The 20,487-nt window shown below is 34.0% G+C and overlaps 1 protein-coding gene across 1 annotated transcript in view; it reads right to left on the bottom strand.

Moving 5' to 3' along the window:
- LOC128215411 (cadherin-12-like) overlaps positions 1 to 19,850 on the bottom strand; it is a 152,739-nt gene extending 132,889 nt beyond the window's left edge. Inside the window, exons 1-5 of the mRNA XM_052922096.1 lie at positions 19,758 to 19,850; positions 18,768 to 19,047; positions 18,319 to 18,440; positions 18,021 to 18,089; positions 17,561 to 17,629 (exon numbers count right to left, since the gene is read on the bottom strand). Coding sequence (XP_052778056.1) covers positions 17,561 to 17,629; positions 18,021 to 18,089; positions 18,319 to 18,440; positions 18,768 to 19,047; positions 19,758 to 19,815 — 598 coding nt within the window. The 5' untranslated portion in view covers positions 19,816 to 19,850. The remainder of the gene's footprint in view (positions 1 to 17,560; positions 17,630 to 18,020; positions 18,090 to 18,318; positions 18,441 to 18,767; positions 19,048 to 19,757) is intronic.
- Positions 19,851 to 20,487: the final 637 nt, after the last annotated feature.

Here is a 20,487-nt window from a genome sequence, read left to right as displayed (position 1 = left end):
TCGTAAGTTTTCACGTACATTTTCAACTTCACGTAAAGAATACGAATTGCGTATGTGCGTTTTACTAAAGTTTCGTTAGTGTAAATATTTGCGTAGGGGTAAATAATTCGTAACTCTCAGATTAGAGGTAACACGAGGCAACACGCGCGCACCTGTCAAAAAAGTAAACAATCGTCTGCAAACAATGGAGCCGATTGTGTCAAAATATCGAAGAAAGGAAATTGGTTTAAAGACATAAATACATTATTATACCCCAACAACGTACGTTGTGGGGTGGACTCTATAGGAATCACCTTGTCTCATTTGTACCTATTACTACACATATTTTTGAGTCTTTACCGGAGCATAACCTTATTTGTTTAAGAATTGCATTGCATAGAAACTGAGGCTGCAGAGTCATTTTTAGTTACCGTATTGCCCTTTTCTAATTTTCATACCTTTTTGTCCCGCGAATAGTCTTTTAGGTATTGACTTTAAACGCCATTAATAGATAGCTCTCTTTAATGAGAAGTTCATTGCACAATAACCATAACTCAGGGGAAAGATATTGTTGAGTGATTGCCCTTTGTTAATTTGCACACATATTTTTGTCTGGAGCATAACTTGAAAAGTATTTGAGGTATCGACAATTTAATTAATTGAGGCCCTCTCACTGACAATGGGCATTCAATGAGCATGAATCTCTCCCACTGATACTTCTAGAAGAATGTGGTGTAGTGGGGGTATGTTTCACATCCAGTGATAGCTCTATTTTACTTAATTATCATAGTACACAAAATTTGCTAATGATGATTTTTGACAAAATGTTTACATAATATTATTCTGATCCATGCACTACTTTCCTGAAATGATATTTTGGTTATACTGATAATATTATTCTAAATAGTCTGTTCAATCCTAAATAGATTAAATGAAATAAGTTATCAATGCTTATTAATGGACTGATTGAGCGTAGACAGTAAACCACTCTTAATCATAAATATTTTACTCCAGGTCATCTTACTAACTAAGAATAAAAATGCAGATGCCACATCATTATGCCAAGATGCATGACTGTACCACAACTAATGTAACAATTACAATTTAAGCTATGGCCACTTTTGTAAATCAAACTTGTATTTACATGTCTGGTAAAGAAGGAGAATAATAAGAAAGTGTATTCAAAAGTAACATACAACACACTACATTTTTGAAATAGGCCAATATGGCCCTTGGTCAAATTTATGTAATACAATGGCTTATATATACATGCATGGCGGAGCATATGTATTAATTAGTTTATCTATATCACAATGTTAACAACTGCATCTGTATAATTCAGTATACTTTTCTAAGTATATCACCTATGAAACCTTTCTCTGTTGTATGCCTTGATTATGTATGACTAACGCTTGTAAATACATATTCAATTAGGAGCAAATGGTCCATGGTAACAGTTAAGAAATAACTGTTCGTAAATAAAATCAAAAAATAATTAAACAGACATATCATTAAACAACAGTTTCTTCTTAATTCAGTATAACCAATCTGATATTTTAATGTTGCTCGGAATTTTACTGTTTGTAAACAAGATTTCGGCAAAGTAACAAAAGAACACACGACGTGCTCGGAAAAAATGAAGAAAATGAAAACAAAAAGTGAGAACTTCAAATGCAAACACCTAGACCTTGAGGGACGACCAATGCGGGATAATATCATGTTCTTTGGAAAACCAGAAACTACCGATGACAATTGTACCGAGCAAGTCAAAGCCTCTATACAAGATCAACTCGGCATTGACTCTGAAAACATAATTCTAAAAAGAGTCCATCGAAACCCAGCCATGGCAGGACCCCATACAAATACTCTGCGCCCAACAGTGGCTAACTTTCACAGCTACAGGGAAAGTGAACAAGTGATGTCAGAGGCCTCCAGAAAAGTAATATCAAAGGGCATGGGTGTCGCCCAAATAAAAGGAGAGACGCCCGCAGAAACACCAAGCCCGTCATTGATGAAGCGCGTACGATTGTTCGGCGATAAACTTTTTATAAACAACCGCCTGTACAATCAGCCTACAATACCGGATGGAGCGAACGAAACGACCACATCGGGCCCCTACAGACGTCGCAAGAAGCAACTAAGAGTGATATTGTGGAATGTGAACGGCTTTGTGAGAAATATTCAGATATAGATTTTGTGCACTTTATAAACGAGTATGGTATAATCCTTTTTTCAACGAAACATGGCTATCAAAAAAAACAATTTATAATATTAATATACATGGATATGATTCTTACCATCAGTTTGGAGACAAATAAAAAATAATACTCGTAAAAGACGATAAAGTGGTGGAATAAGTATCTATTTTAATAATGAATTAAAATCTAAATTGCAAATTGTTAAAGAAAATCAAAAAGGACTTTGGCTAAAAATTGTAAAATATATTATTGAGTGTGAAAATGATGTTTATATTTGTTTTCTGTACATAACATTTAATGATACAGACCATTTTGTTATTCTAGAATCAAGTATAGAATACTTGAAAAAGAAAAGGAGAAAAAGAAATAAATCTTTATAATTGGTGACTTTAATAGCAGAATGTAAAGACTGTATCACTTTCGATTGATTTTAAGATTCTAATAATGATATTTTTTAAATTATTATGTTTATTTTACCTAAATGACATGATAACCAGTATTTATACAAACTCTGCAGATATACTTAGTCTTGACCCAACACAAATTCTCATGCTCTTTTTCGCAGAAGAAGAATGTTTTATTGAAATAAATATATCACACAATACATTTTTGAAATAGACCAACATGACCCGTAATCAAATCAATGTAATACAGTGACTTATACAACTATGCATGTATGGCGGAACAGGTTGATTAACACAATGAATATATTAATATCACTGATTTAACAACTGTTTCTATAGAATTTAATATTTTTCTCTTAAACTATTGATTATGAGTTATACATAAACTGTATATCAATCAACCGTATAACTTACGCGCAATACTACAATGATGTCATGAATTTTGATTAGTAATTATACACGTTACTACTTTACTCATTATGCACAAATAACTTGAATAATGTATGGCTAGTTTTGACTAAGATTTTAATAATTAGATAGATAGTCTTTGGAATACAAAAATCCAGCCTTTACGTCCAATTATTAATTATTAAAATCGCCTTAAATCATAAACGTATATATATGGTCTCCATGTATCCTTTGAAAATGGGCGATATTGTCTAAATATCTCGTCAAAAGTACTATTTTCTACAAGTGCATTTCTGCTGGAGGTAGCCGGATTGATATAACAAACACAAATCAGCAAGTCTGTCATAATATTAGATGTTTTTCATTTAATTTAACCCAAAAAGGGAATCCTATTGTTGCATAACCCACATACCTTGACTTGCTAGCTGATCATTAGTATATAAGATTATTCCACCTGAATTTCAAGTACTGCCTTTAAGTTTCTCTTTTCTATTTAAACTACATGCTAAAATCCACTAACTGTAAAATCTAAATCATCACTTCCCCAAGTCTCAGTTAAACATATAATATCATTCTTATCAAATATCAATCGTAAATCATTGCTTTCAAGTTTGTTTATACGCTTAAGTTTTAATCCCTGAATGTTCATTAAAGCAAATTTAACTGTTTGCACATTCCCTGGAGGCTCCACAAGATTTATTAACGCAAATACACCAACATTGCCAAGTAAAGGACTTAACACTCAATAGCAAAACAACCCAAGTAATTATTTTTGAGAATGGAAGACCCACAACCTATGACCTTTTTAGAAATAATCATAAAATAGAAGTCGTTGATTCATTTAGATATCTTGGCGTGCATTAATTCAAACCAAGAAGTGGCCAAGGACACAGTAGCGATTCGCACAGCATGCATCATAAAATAACAAAAATAAAACTCTTCAATTCGCTTGTGGCCAAATTATTAAACTATGGTGCTGAAATATTTGGATTTCACAGGAGTAACAATATAGAACTCCCATTTTTTATATACATATAAACAAACTTGGTATGCCATAATAAACTATTCAGCTAAATTTGAATTATACTGCTTTTATAAACACGAGATAAACTTTGAGGAATATTTGGATGAGATTAAAAACAAATAAAAATCGCACAGCCTTTATAAGATTAAAAGTGAGTGCACATTAACTAAATATTGAAACAGGCAGATAATAATACACCGAGGAACATAATGTTATGCAAGTGAATATCTTTTTGATTTAGTGTGTCCTTTATAAATTGAATGAAGACGAAAATACTTGAGACGATATCATTGTAACTGGCCGAATCTACAGAAATTCGAAAACCGTATGAGTACTACGTAAAGAAAAACAAAATAAAATATAGCAACATTCATACACTATACAAATAAGTTCAGACCCTAACCTGATAGGAATTGCTATAATAAAATCAATTGCAACATGCTTGAATTAAAAGTCAAAGCGCTGAAAGCGCTGTAAGACTGTCGGTGATGTAACTGAAGCAAGCAACAAATATATTGGCCCTTCTTAATAATGTATCCAATGGCCTACAAGATTCTTAATTCAAGTTTCGTAAGTTTGAACGCTTCAAATCAGTTAAATGCTTTTTCATTATGTTAGAAATGCTTCAATATATGATATTTGACGTCGCTTATAAAAGTTACAGTAGGCTATTAGATGTCTTAATTTCATTAGGGTCTGTTGAAGCCAATGTCTTTAAAATGCAAATACAATACAAAATATACCAGACCAAAAGATTTAAGGGACATAATAAAAATATAACTTTAAAATGATGCTTTTTCAAGCCATAAATGCCTCACAGAACTTATATCAACAGATTCCACATATCTACAAAATTTGCGCTCTAGAAACTTTTATATTCAAGTGAAAACAAATCTGCATGGTGCTGTGGCATCATACCAAAAAATGAAGAAAAAAAACTAAGTCCTAAACTTTAAACCTGTAGCATTAATTAGCGCCATGCTGTCAAGAATATCTGGGTAATTGAATGAAATATGCATGGACCGAAATGACAGCTGGTTTTTCATTGACAAAATATGCCTTTCAGTTTTAAGATTATGACCATTTTAAGTATGAGGGTAGTTGGTTCAGTTTTCTATCATATTCAGATGATGGCTGATATTTGCTGATATTTACATATATTGCATTTATCCTCTTAGCAGCAGGAAATGACATATTTTTAATGACCAATATTGGAGTTGTGACCTTGACCTCCAAATCCAAAGGGGTCATCTGCTGGTCACCCCCAACCTAAATTTCAAGTTTGAAGGCCATGGGTGCAGGCTTTGTCAAATTGTCACACAGGCAAGCTTTTGCGTTCAATGTATGTCTCTGTGACAAATCAATAGGGCTCACCTACTGATCAGGCCCAACATCAAAGTCAAGTTGTTGAAGGACCATGGGTGCAGGCTTTGTCCAGTCATTATTAGTACAACCTTTAAGCATTCAAAGTCACTGTGACCTGACTTTTGACCCAATGACCCCTAAAATCAATAGGGGTCATCTAATGGTCAGAATTAGCCTCCATGTTGAGTTTGAGGGCCATAGGTGCGACTTATCACTCAGACATGCTTTGACACCTTCCAGTTCAAGGTCACTGTGACCTTTGACCCAATAACCCCCAAAGTCAAAACGGGTCAAAAGGGGTCATCAACTGGTTGAGCCCAACTTTCAAGTTTGACAATAGGGTTAGGATTTTTTTTAGTTATCACCCGGAAAACTTTGGTCTACCTGCAAACAGACGGACGTACCGGCCAACATGTGCAAAGCAATATACTCTTTTTTGAAGGGGGCATACTATTTGTTTATTGTGTTAATTAACTTACACTACTTACAACAAGTACCATTTTGATATTTTCGAATGCTCATTTGGGCATGTACATGAGTTTTGATCTGACGATGAACATAAAACTACATAGTGATGTTCCCTCCTATCAATTCTTAATTAAAATAACCATGAGAAAAATAGGATTTTTTTAAATTGCACCATGAATAAATATGTCAAACCAAATAAATGTCAAGTTATTCAAGATTAATTTCACACTGTTCTTTCGATAATTAAAGTGCATTCCAGGTTTTTCCCATTTCTCACACAGTTATTTCATATTGGCCTTACAAGGTTTGATCTTGAGTTGGGTTTTCATTGCTGGACACTATTTCTTTATCTCCACAGAAAACACACTGGTGCAAATTTCACTGCAACATCTGCAAAAAAGATATTATATTCTAACTGAACTTTGCATCAATATTCAATTGTTTTTATTGGATTAAGGAAATGTCTTTACGGGTTTATATAAATTAATGCATGTTTTCAATTCAATGCATTATCATGCTGGACTCATTGACATTGATGGTTAAAACAAAGAAGTTATATGATTTGTGTACAGATTAAATATTATTAATTATGAATGTGTTCTTTAATTAATAAGGTGGCAACAATTTCCCCAGTTAAAAAGCGCCTAAATAATGCTTACATTTGTATATCTGCAGCTTAATCATTTGCATTTCTTTTGTTTTGATCATTTAAGCCAAATGAGTTAGACATGATAATGCATTAAAATTAGAAATATATTTATGGGCATCAATCTAAGTGTGTGTGCCGTGAATCTTGAAATAAATTTCTTCCCAACAGATGCTAAATTTATAAATAAATATTTAAACCAAGATTTTAATTATGACATACCTATAAAGTTAGTCGTCTCCATAACTGCTCAGACATGCTCTCTATGGCAAAAACGTGCTGGTGTGTGGCCAGGGAATAGTGCTGTTCCAACCAATAGCCAAATTATTTCTACTGGCGGACCAGCTCCTCAATATGGTTTCTGTCATGGCTGTGCTAACAGTATGTAACACACCCTTTTCTACATTCCAGAGAATGAATCTTCCAATCTAAATTAAAAATTTAAGAACAAATTTATACATATGCACATGTAATGTTGTTAAAAACTTAAGGTGAGAATTGAGCCAAATCAAAACATTTAGTCATTTAAAGCTGTACTCTCACAGATTTAGCGTTTTTTTTTGCGTAAATATTGTGATATAAGACTGCTGACAAAATAATAGATTGCAGACTTTCATATTTCTGGTCGAAAACTAATGTTTTATGCATTAAAGCTTTACTAACGGTTTAAGAAGAATTCATTAAACATCAAATTTGGAACTTAAATATAAAACATTTCAGACTAATTTATTGTCAGCAATCTTATATGAATGGTTTACATGCATTTTCGCATAAATCATCTCATTCCAAGACAAACAATCCATTCAATCTGTGAGAGTGCTTCACTCTCAGTCACAGATTGAAGGTTTTGACAACTTCATTGAAACAAAATTGGTTGTGAAAGTTTGTTCAAATTATGCACCCGGGGTCATAACTTGCCACGCCCCATGATTCACAGGTCTGGTATACTTAAATTGGTAAATGTTTGAAAATCTTTTTGTGTGTTCGCGCATCCATCTAAGCACAATTGCTGATGAGGGTTTGTTCAAAAAACGCCCCTGGGGTAATTACTGGCCATCCCCCGGGGTTCACAGGTTTGGTATATTTAAATTGGGAATGTTTGAAAATCTTTTTGTCTGAACCAGCTATGCAGACATTTGCCTATTTTGAATAAGGCACAATTTAGTGGTCTGCTTCCATGGTTGTTCATCTTATTCCCCTGGGGTCAAAACTGGCACTATCCCGGGGGTCATAAGTTTCCTAGAGACCTGTTTAAGAAATATTTTCAAAATCTTCTTGTTTCAAACCACACGGCTCATACCTTTGATATCTGGTGTGGAGCATCATAATATGATGACTGTCAAGCAAAACAGTTGAAATTATGGCCCTTGGGCCAAAGCTTGCCCCACTCCTTTTGACCTTCTTTTTTATATTTAAAGTTACAGCAATGATATTTGGACCATGTGTACAGTTTTGCAAATGAGAATCAATGTTGTTCTCGGTTGACCTTGCCTTTGACCTATTTTTTTATTTTTAAAGCTACAGAAATGAAATTTTGACCATGAGTACAGTTTTGAAAGCATTTTGTTTTTGTCAGATGACCTCTTCTTGGCACATGTTAAAATAGTTCATGCAACTTATCTGCTTACAACACTTACTATCTCAGATGTTGAACGTGCAACGTTTTCAGGTAACCCAAACACAAAACGTGAACTATATGTTTGTTGGCTATTACCCATACATACATTGAAAATTACGTCCAGAGCCATGCCAGTAGAGCATATGCCCATATGAGCCTCTTGTTTTTGTCTTAGAATGAGCCAAGTTTTGCGTAAATGTCTGAGATCCAGTGACTACTGACCTAGGATCGGATCGCAGTTTTTCTTACTTATATTTTCATAAAACTCGTTTTTCTTAAAGCGATAGTAACGTAGCCAATAAACTTCAATTTTTAAACGTAAATATTAGAAATTGCAATCTGATATTTTGTCACCAGTCTTATATCACTGGTTTCCAGATATTTACGCAATGATCGGTTTATTCCAAGACAAAAAAAATGTCAATAAAGTTAATCTGTGAAAGAGCAGCTTTAAAACAACAGATTGCCAATCAAACTTATGGACTCCACTCAGTTCTGAAAAAATATCAAGTAATTCCTCCAAAACAATCATAGTTGGTTGGTCTTCTTGAATGATAGGAACATGTAAATACTATTTGCAAGAGACAGCGGCTACTTCATACCTAGAGGCGGCCTGTTTGAAGTGATCTCTTGTCCAAACTATTTCGGTGAATTGTTGGAGTGGCTAAGCTGGTCAATGGCCACGTGCTCTCTCGCAGGTCTGGTTTGGGCTCTCTTTGGTGCAGCGACATTTTTACCCCGATCATGGCAAAATCATAACTGGTATTTGAAACATATTAAGTTTGCTATTTAAATTTCCTTGAATAGTTCCCCTTCATTTTGTGATTGTTTTATAGTCCAATTGCAACTGTGTCGGTGCTTATAAACTAAATATGTACGGTATACATAAATAAAAATATCATAGGTGTTGGGGTGTATATATATTGGCCCATGTGGGTCTGTGATTCTGTCAGTAAGTATAATGCATACTTGTGTCGCTTAAAACTCCATAACTAGTTCACCTTGAATCATGAAAGCTTAGGTTGTGCTCCTGGTGTTTCATTTCCTGCTGCACTTAGTAAAACCAGAGTGATGGCCCCTGAATTAGCTAAATTTGTCATTTCTGGACTTTGTCTATTCAGACTCCAAAAATATGTCATCTTGAGTCATGAAACTTGGAGAAATTTTGTCAGGTGATGAAGTTGAGGCTATTTTTGCTTTGTAATATAGTATATCCAGTGTTATGATCCTTGAATAAACAAAAATTGACATTTTTAGTGTTTTCTCACTCAATTTTGTTGAACATGTGTTACTCATAACTTCAAAATTATAAGTCATTTGGTTATTGCGGATAATGGACAAAATAATGTCCCTTGGTTTTGTGACAAACGCGGCATACGGGAGCATTTGTGTTCTAGTTTATTTATAGTTTTTTTAACCCTTACAGGGATTCGTTCAATTTTTTAACCAAAAAAATATTGATATAACCACTGACTATTTATGCTGTATAATTGGAACAATCCCATCAATTTTGAATTATTTTGAAATGTTCAAGGTACAAACGGTAGTTTGAGGACTATCCAAGTCAGAGAAGGGCCCTGATACCATTTATTTACAAGGCAGAGTGCTGCACGGCTGCCTAACTCAGGGATATTGCTTTGATAAAAAATGAGTTGCCCATGAAAAATTGTTGCTGATTCTCTTACATCTTTGAGCTCTGTGACTTGTTTTGTTATGACATATTTATGAATTTTATCCATAAATAAAGATTCTGGAATATGGGATTTGTAGATGACCCGATAGGGAATACAGCGAAGTTTGAACCGAAATTTGGTTTCACCTTGTAACTCTGTTTCTTATAATGCATATATTACATGTACTTGCTTTGGAGTACCATTGTACTAAACCTGGGTGCTTAACATATATTGAACTGTTCATTTGTTAATTATATGTATTTTAATGTGCTTTATTACCTGTCTGTGCTATGATTCATAATACGAGCGTACAAATAAATTAAACATATTTTATACCTTATATCTTCTATCTAGCCAAATTAATGCAAGTACACCAGGCAAGCATGAGTGGAAGGCACTCCTGCAATTTCCCTTTAGTTTCATGTGACCGATCTTTATATCATTATAAAACTAGTATAATTCATACAATGAGTGAATGTAGTTATGTGATGTTGGATAGCTGTTAGCGGTGAAGTTTTATGTAAATCTGAAGAAAGTTCCATACTTTTAGGTCATATATCACTAAATTGTAGTGAGGTGCGATACATTGAATAAACATAAACATGTATATACCAAATAATTATCAGTGTGTTCCCATTCATAATCGATTGTCATCGAATGATATTATACTGAATATCTTATAAAATAAACGTAAATGCTACCAGTTGATGATGGATAACATGAATATCAAAGTTGGTGGTATGCTTGTACAAAAGAAGCTGACTTATTCTTCTGTTATTCTTCTGTCATTCCATATATTTGAGCCAATTAAAATATATGTTAGGCACAGATGTTGTAGAAATGGTGAACTTGAAATATTTAGTACAATAGCAAGTTTGTCTCAATCACACATAATTGCTTAATTGAGTGCATATTTAAGGATAAAATGAATCATTGAAGATGCACTCTTTCTCCCAAATAAAATTTACCACAATTAATACAAATGTTTTAAAATACCAAAAAGGATTAATTAATGGCGAAAACAATGGTTCTTATGAAGGATTCCAAGGTTGAATTGATATAAGGTGCAGAAAACACGGAATTTCTACCTTATGAGACGATAGTAGATCACAGTAAATCTTTTAGCACTCACCATTCATTTCATAGTTTTAGATGTTCAGCTATTAAAAACATGGTTACAATCGTGTTATCAGTAATAAATAGTTTTCATAAATGCATTATGTAGTAAGTAGTTAAAGGTTTATCACTCAAAATTTATGTCTATTATACATGTGCATGTATTGAATTTGAATTAGACTGTTACTCTATATATATGAGATAAGGTTGACATATAAGTATAAGACCAATAACAACAAATTGCAAACGAGATCATGGATGTATCTACAGCTGATGTCACAGAAGTAACACTTGAATAGGGGTTCCATTGGATTTTTTAAATAAAGTACTAAAGTTTTAAATCTGAGGATTATTGTTATTTATAGACTGAGCCTTTTCATTTTTAGCCGGATTTTTCATCGAAAAATTACGAGTTATAGAATGGCAAAAACCGGGCGGGCGGTTTTCGGGCGTTAACAATTTTGCGTTTAAGTTTTCATTTTATGTAATAAAATAAAGAGATTTTATCCAATGGTAATCAATCTTCATACAATGGTAGAGCATAATGAGAGGAAGTGCAGTGTACAATAACCATAACTCTATGCTTGCTTATTACTGAGTTATGCCATTGTTACCTTTTTGTCCGGAGTATAACTTGAAAAGTACTGGATGAAATTCATTGAAACTTTATTCAATGGTAAAGCACAGTAAGAGAGGAAATGCAGTGTTCAAGAACCATAACTCTACCTAAACTAATTACTGAGTTATTGCCCTTTATTTGTTTTTTCCTGTCAAATATTTTTCCAGACATTAACTTGCAAACTACTAGATGGAATTTATTAAAAGTTTATACAATGGTAAAGCACAATGAGAGGAATTGAAGTACACAATAACCATAACTCTATCCTTGCTTATTACTGAGTTATTGCCCCTTGTTACTTTTTTTGTCCGGAGTATAACTTGACAAGTACTGGATGGAATTCATTGGAACTTCATACAATGGTAAAGCACAGTAAGAGGAAGTGCAGTGCACAATAACCATAACTCTATTCTTGCTTATTACTGACTTATTGCCCCTTGTTACTTTTTTGTTCGGAGTATAACTTGAAAAGTACTGGATGAAATTCATTGAAACTTTATTCAATGGTAAAGCACAGTAAGAGAGGAAATGCAGTGTTCAAGAACCATAACTCTACCTAAACTAATTACTGAGTTATTGCCCTTTATTTGTTTTTTCCTGTCAAATATTTTTCCAGACATTAACTTGCAAACTACTAGATGGAATTTATTAAAAGTTTATACAATGGTAAAGCACAATGAGAGGAATTGAAGTACACAATAACCATAACTCTATCCTTGCTTATTACTGAGTTATTGCCCCTTGTTACTTTTTTTGTCCGGAGTATAACTTGACAAGTACTGGATGGAATTCATTGGAACTTCATACAATGGTAAAGCACAGTAAGAGGAAGTGCAGTGCACAATAACCATAACTCTATTCTTGCTTATTACTGACTTATTGCCCCTTGTTACTTTTTTGTTCGGAGTATAACTTGAAAAATACTGGATGGAATTCATTGGAACTTTATTCAATGGTAAAGCACAGTAAGAGAGGAAATGCAGTGTTCAAGAACCATAACTCTACCTTAACTAATTACTGAGTTATTGCCCTTTATTTGTTTTTTCCTGTCAAATATTTTTCCAGACATTAACTTGCAAACTACTAGATGGAATTTATTAAAAGTTTATACAATGGTAAAGCACAATGAGTGGAATTGAAGTACACAATAACCATAACTCTATTTCAGCTTATTACAGAGTTACTGCCCTTTGTTACTTTTTTCTTGTATGGAGCATAACTTAAAAACTATTGGATGGGATTTAATAAAAAATCATACAGTGATAGATCATAATGAGAGGGATTGCAGTGTACAGGAATCGCAATTCTATTTCAGCTTATTACATAGTTAGTGCTCTTTGTTACTTTTTCTTGTCCGGAGCATAACTTGAAAACTATCAGATGGAATTTAATAAAACTTCAAACAGTGATAGATCATAATGAGAGGAAGTGAAGTGTACAATAACCATAATTCTATTTCAGCTAATTAGAGAGTTACTGCCCTTTGTTACTTTTTTCATGTCCGGAGCATAACTTAAAAACTATTTGATGGGATTTAATAAAACTTCATACAGTGATAGATCATAATGAGTGGGAGTGCAGTGTACAGGAACCGCAATTCTGTTTCAGCTTATTACATAGTTAGTGTCCTTTGTTACTTTTCTTGTCCGGAGCATAACTTGAAACTATTGGATTGAATTTAATAAAACTTCATACAGTCATAAATCATAATGAGAGGGAGTGCAGTGTACAGGAACCGCAATTCTATTTCAGCTAATTACAGAGTTACTGCCCTTTGTTACCTTTTTCTTGTCCGGAGCATAACTTGAAAACTATTGGATGGAATTTAATAAAACTTCATACAGTGATAGATCATAATGAGAGAGAGTGCAGTGTACAGCAATTCTATTTCAGCTAATTACAGAGTTACTGTCTTAGGAGAAAGAAGTCCACGGCCATAAAAATTTATTATTTTTTTGTCAAATCTTTATGAAACTTGCTCCGAATATTTGTCTACTTGTTTTCTTAAACATTTGTGAATATGGGTCACCTCAGATCGAAAACTAAAAATACTAGGTCACTAGCTAAAATCCTCGGTTTCAAAAATTTCATCGTCAAATAAAAATCCGGCTTTAATGCGGCGTTGCCGCATTGGCGTCTTGTTGTTTAAATACTACTACAAAGTTTTGGTTATTTACTACCATGATTGTTTTGTAATTATCTGGCTACTTGCTATTAAGTGTATTTGTATATGATCTGATTATTATATTATCGTTGTGTTTACGTTAAATAAGAATAGGTTTTGTCTTAGAAGGGTTAACGGTAACTAGCCACTGGTTGGCCCATAGGTTGATTTTTCCAAGATCAGAATTTAATGTATTAGCAGCATTAATAGATTTAACAACTACAATGTATAGTGTCATATCTTCAGCAAAAAAGTCTTATCTTTGATTGTATTTCATCGACAATATCATTTATAATTATTAGGAATACCAATGGACCTAACCTTGAATAACTCAAACCGAGATGGGAACTATGTCTGAAAATGTTCCTGAAAGACAACACAATGTTTTCGTCCTGATAAATACTTCACAAACCATGAGAGAAGACACCCTGTTATACCACTTCTTTGTAACTTAAATGAAAGACCACGAAGACAGACTCTATCAAACGCTTTGGACATATCACAGAAAACTGCCCTGATTTCTTTTCGTTCATCGAGGGCTTGACAGAAAGAATGAAACACGGATACTAGTTGGTTAACAGTCGAATCTTTCGGGACAAACCAAGACTTGAAAGTCGTTATTATTTGTTTTGAGTGAAGAAGTTGAAAAGATGTTTATGAATAATGCGTCCAAGGATCTTACTAAGAACGCTCAGCAGGGAAATGGGTCTGTAGTTGCTGACGTCCTGAGGGTCGTTCTTTTTAAAAATTGCACTGACATTTGGGAGTTTCCATTGGCGAGGCACCTTCCCTATACGTAACGAGTAATTCAATAGATTTGCAAGCGGGGTCGAAATTATTTTTCGACTTCAATTAAGACAACACCATTAATTAAGTCAGGACCAGAAGCTCTACCCCTTTATAGGATACGAAGGCAGTCTTCAACTTCAAGTGGAGTCACTTCAATAGAAGATAGTGAAGGTGAGTTGGGGTTTACCGTAAAGAAATCTTTGTTAAAATTTATTGCCATCTAAATAAATTATCTGTTCGGTTCTGTTCATCAGGCAGTTGGATTAAAATGTCAGTGTGTAACGTTAATAGTTTGAGACAAATTTGAACCAGTTTACACTCAAGCATCTGTCCAATTTCGCACTTTTAATTTTAATAAATGTAATATTTCCACTCAATATTTTTATAATGTTTTATCGGCAAATTAATAACAAACATACTGTCCCATTTGGTAATTTATTCATCCTTTAATTGCAATATTTGTTATTATGTATACACGAGGAACTATATCAACGAAGTTTTTTATCGAATTTTACTTTCTGCAAATTGTACCAAATAAAATCAATCTTAAATGACATGACTTGGTTTATTGAGTGAAGAATAATGTATATATATCGATGGTAACCAACACTCATCTTTCTTTTGTAATCTTGATTAAATTGACTGATATGAAAGAGATGCTAGAGAGAAAACATTTTACAAAAGAAAAAATAGTTCCACACTTTCAGAACGCCATGACTCATCATAGTGAAATTAATTCTAGATGGAAGAAAATACACGGCACATAAATACAATTTGATGTCAAAACATATTTTTTTTCTGTATAACTGTTTGGTGTGCAGGATTTCATTTGCGAGATGAATTTAACACTGAATCAGAAACTTAACATTCATAAACCTCCAATCGGAACTACTCGGCCAATTTCCATCGAAAACAACCTCGGATGTGTATACACCGTTTACAAAGTCAGAATTCTTAACATTTAACTACGCTGGAAGTAGATCGCGTAGTGATTTAAATATAACAGTTAATCCAAAGGACTTTACTCTTAGAAATCATACATGTTAATGCAACAATACACGTCACTGGCAGTTTGAACTTAGTAATACAAAATAAACGCTAATTCACTACAATTAATTAATACTATTATTTTATTTTTACGAACTTCTTCTACTGATGTACCGGCATACATCCGAAGTTGTTTTCGATGGAAAATGGCCGAGCTGTTTCGAATGATAAACCTGATGCGATCTTTGATTTTGTTTCGTTTGTCCTGTTATATACATCCATTGAATCAAATATTGTTGTTAAATTTAAAAAGTAAAATGTTCGACAGTTGTTGAACTGCATAGAAGACACACAGATCGTAAGAATAACACAAAACACGTATACAGTCGAAACTCGCTATTTAAAACCAACTCTATTATCTCAATGTTCTAGTTATGTTGAAATTTTTCGACTTTTTTCGGGTAAGTTTTACACGTTTTTTTGGTTATATCAAATGTTCGTTTTCTCTAAGTATTTCTCAAGGTCTCAACACTTTTAACAGAGCGAGTCTTGACTGTACATCGTATCCATGGCGGGCAACTCCTTATAGCTGGATGAGGACCATGGCGACGGAAATCGTTAGCGTGGTGCAGAGTGCTGAAGTCAACCTTGCACCTAGATTATAAAAAGATCTAGAACATAATGAATTGAAATACACAAATACCTCCATCGTCATTTGTCGAATATAGAACACGTGTGCCGATACTTTAAATAGTATGTTGGTATTTATGGATAGATCTGCAGTTGTGTCAACGTTCGCTATATGTGCATTTGACTCGTCCTTCTTATATTGCCGTGTAATTGAGACAGGCATGTATATTTCAAGTTTCGTTTACAAGTTGATTGTTGTTGTTTTTATTATATTTAGGCGAATAAGTATACGAAAATGTTCTAAGCAACACAATACCTGAATTCTCGCTCGAACACTCTCTGTTATCCATGCTAGTTAAGAACCCAAGTTGGCAAACACATGATTTAGTCTCTGCGTTGCACTCTCCGTTGATCAAACATTCCTAGGAGTTTTGGCATGATTGACCAATTTCTTTTACTACAAATAAATACGTGAACAACGCAGTGTCTGCCGACATTAGCTGTCCTGTGAGGAGAAGGCTCTCCATCCGGACATATTTCATAAACAATTTTGACATCGAGTTTGGGGAATGGTTCATGTATGGTGACCCGCCTAACTCACTGAGTTATATTGTAGCGCAATATATCATTGTGAAACTGAAGGTGCAAATGAAGAAAAATAGCCTGTTTGAGCGTTTTAGTCTCCAACCGTTGATGCTTTTTTATGTTTTGCCACTCTTATTGGCAATGATAAATCGCTTTTTATTTGCCCCTACAGTTTAACATTGATATATTGCGCTACAACAAGTAGGTAAGGCGCGTATTTATACTAGTACCGCCCGTTCAGATAACGTCCGAGGTTAATATGTTGCAAAAGTGTCATTATATGACGTAATCACATGCATCTAACGAGATATATTCTGCTAGCGGTAGATACAAAACCCTGTTAGTGCACACATTTCAAAATACAAGTTGATCAACCTTTTCTACACGCTGACATAGGGTCCAGAAAGTAGTTAGCGCTGCAACTACAGACACCTACAAATAAATACGTAAACAATGCAGTGTCTGTCGACATAAGCGGTCATATGAGCAGTATTTCCACTCGGACATGTTCAATTTACACATTTTGAAATTGAGTTTGGGGAATGGTTCACGTATGGTGACGCGCCTAACTCACTGATAGTATTGCAATATATCAATTTTAAACTGAAGGTGCAAATCGCGGACCACTTAACCTCCGGCGGAAAAGTGATTTCTTTTCTGAACACAGAGGAAACCCTGATTAGGGGTTGATGAATACTTTAAAATTTAAAAAAGGCATTCAGCTTAATGGTCTTTTATGGCTGCTTAAAGGTCGGATAGAATATACATAATAAAAGTCATACTCACCAATTGTGATTGTCAATGTTGCCGTCCCTGTAAGTGGTGCGGTGTCGTCATCAGTTGCATGAATGACCAATACATATTGCGATGTGGTCTTCTTTTACAACCTCCTGCAGCCGCAACCGTTATAACTCCAGATGATGGATCCACTATAAAGGCATTACCCGTGTTTCCACCTGCAAAATACACATATATTTAAACTAAAGCAGTTTACCTTCTTTCAATTTTGCACGAAATAGGAATTCATAAATATAAGTTTACAGTAAGATTAATAAAACACACTAGAAACTTCACGGACACGCCCAATTGTCCATGTAAACTTTAATGGAGATACTGTTCTAAGTCAAAGAGACCAAGGCCTAAGAAACCATGACTTCAAATGCAATGCAACAACGTGTATATTCGTATATAGTTGGTTACCGCCTTAGAACAGTCAATGAAATCATTTCGGATTTGGAGAAGTAAACAACTTGAAGTGAGTTGTTTTGCGGGATTTTCATACTTATTATCATTTGTTAAAAATGTTAATAATAAAATTGTATTTTCATAACTTTAAAAAAGACGTACCTTGGATTGAGTATTCAATATCATCGTCTTTATCCTCGTCAGTAGCGGTTAGTGTCGCGACTGTTGTACCTTTAACATAAATTTATACGATTGTTGTTATAATGTTCTGCAATGAAATCACCGAACAAAAATAACATTATCTTGTTAAACGACTTACCTACGCAGTCATGCATACTCATATGTGGTACAATAACAGCTTGTTTGAATCTATGAAAACTGAGACGTTCGCTTACGAAAGTTACAGTTACAACAAGAACGCACGGAAGATAGTTATTGTGAAAATAATCAATAAAAGTACCAAATGCAGCGTTGCCAGCAACCGTAACGGCAACATTAGTTTGGGCAAACACGGGAGCCTCATTAACATCTGTGACCGACATCATGACTGTTGCAGTACCTTCTCCATTGCCATCGGACGCCCTGGAATAGTATGCATTTAATGTTTGGTATGTAAAGAGAATAGCACTGCATATTTAGTAACTGCACTTGTGTCAAATCGTAATATATTCAGCAAAATAAAGATACAAGCTAAAACTTCGAGGATATTTCAAAGAAAAAAACTGAACAAATATACTAGACTCAAAGTTAATCCGATGCGAATCTGATATAGAACGGCATTTGCACAGTGATATGTTAATCATAATTCAAAACGTTCATGAAAACATATCTAGACAAATAACAACAGGAAACGAAAACGTTTGTTTATGTTGTAATTTGTATTATCATGCCCTGGAAGCTCTAACTTACTTAATTAGAAAACTGTACGCTGTTTCAGTCTCGAAGTCAAGTATAACATTTTCAAGGCTGACTACACCGTCCGTAATGGTTGCTATTGAATCAGGATTCCCAGTGGGCGCAAATTCGTATGTGATATCTGCATTGTCTGATGATGATGTTGCGACGACAGTGAACAATTGCGTGGACGGATTGTGATCTTCCTTTACAGAAACTGTGCCAGTTGCATCAGGGGCGGTTACAGTGGTGACACCCGTTCCACTCCAACCGTCAATTGCGCAGCCAACATACGCTGAAAGAAATGATCACGATATTTACGTTCTAATGCGAAACAACAATAATGCAATATGAACATATGACAGTTTGCTTATTACTTTGCTTTAGACAACTTGTATAGTCCAGAATTTACGTTGATAGGTATTCATGTTTATATTTTAACCACAAAGTTTATTTTCAGAATATGTCTCCGTATGGTCTGCAAATTCCACTTAATAAGTAACATAATAACTGGTAAAATAGATAAGTTTCGTATTACCACTTTTCTATTCATAGATAACTTGCAACACGAATCGACACTAGTTAACCAGTTGTTATGTTACTCCCTAAATGGAAATCAGTTACTGCTACAAGCCAGAAATGCATTTATAGATAAGTGGTAACACGAATTAAATCTAGTCAACCGGTTATTATATTTAACCAGTTATTATCATAACATATTATGTTTCTTATTAAGTGTAATTCGCATAACTAGATAACTTGTTAATTTTTTTGCAGCATGAAAATGTAGCAGGTGGCAGAACTTGGCACTTTAATTCAGGCGTGTTTTTATTCTTATGTAATTAAACTTCCCCCAAAAGATTCGTGAATATTAACTCCTCAGTTATCGAGAAAAATCAAGTGGTTAATAAGAAACAATTTGCGAACGTTATCGGGTTATCTTAAGGCAATTATATGCCTCCTAGAATAGTCACCATACAAAAGAAAGCTATACAGATATCTTACTCGACATTAATAAAGTCCCACAAGCAATCGCTAAATATGTGGCAAACATATTCAACATGACTACAGACTGTAATCCAATGTTGGAGAGCGAGGTTTATAAAGCTGAACGAATAAGCGTTTCTAAGATAATTTTCGAGTGCACCCTTGTAGCATCATTTATTGCCCTGAATCACACCATTGCCGTATATTCAAGTGTTAAATCACATTTGGGGAAGATATGGGAGTACTTATAGCAAACATTATGTTAGAGTTTACTTTTCAGCGTAATTAGTTTTTCGATAACAGATTTAAAGCTGCACTCTCACAGATATACCATTTTTACAACTTTTTTATTTTTTTTCTTGGAAAAAGCAAATTTTTGCGTAAATATCTGCAAACCAATGATATAAGATTGCTGACAAAAAAATCAGATTTGCATATTTCCGTTCGAAAATTAATGTGTTATGGTTTAAACCGTTACTAACGGTATAAGAAAACTGCATAAAACATCAATTTTTGAACTTAAATTAAAACATCTTTGATCTATTTTTTTGTCAGCAGTCTTATATAACTGGTTTCCATGGATCTTAGCAAAAATTGCCTCGTGACAAGACAAAAAATAAAAAAAATTGTCAAAACATTCAATCTGTGAAAATGCAGCTTTACGAGGTTAATGACATAGGACTGTTTGTTTTATGCATCTTTTATTTATGGTACTATTGATGGAAATAATTTATACGGTTAATTACTT

The sequence above is a fragment of the Mya arenaria genome, chromosome 13, assembly GCF_026914265.1.
Source record: "Mya arenaria isolate MELC-2E11 chromosome 13, ASM2691426v1".
NCBI lineage: Eukaryota > Metazoa > Mollusca > Bivalvia > Myida > Myidae > Mya > Mya arenaria.
Note: the sequence above shows the minus strand (reverse complement) of the source record. Positions and strands in the feature narration are given on the sequence as shown.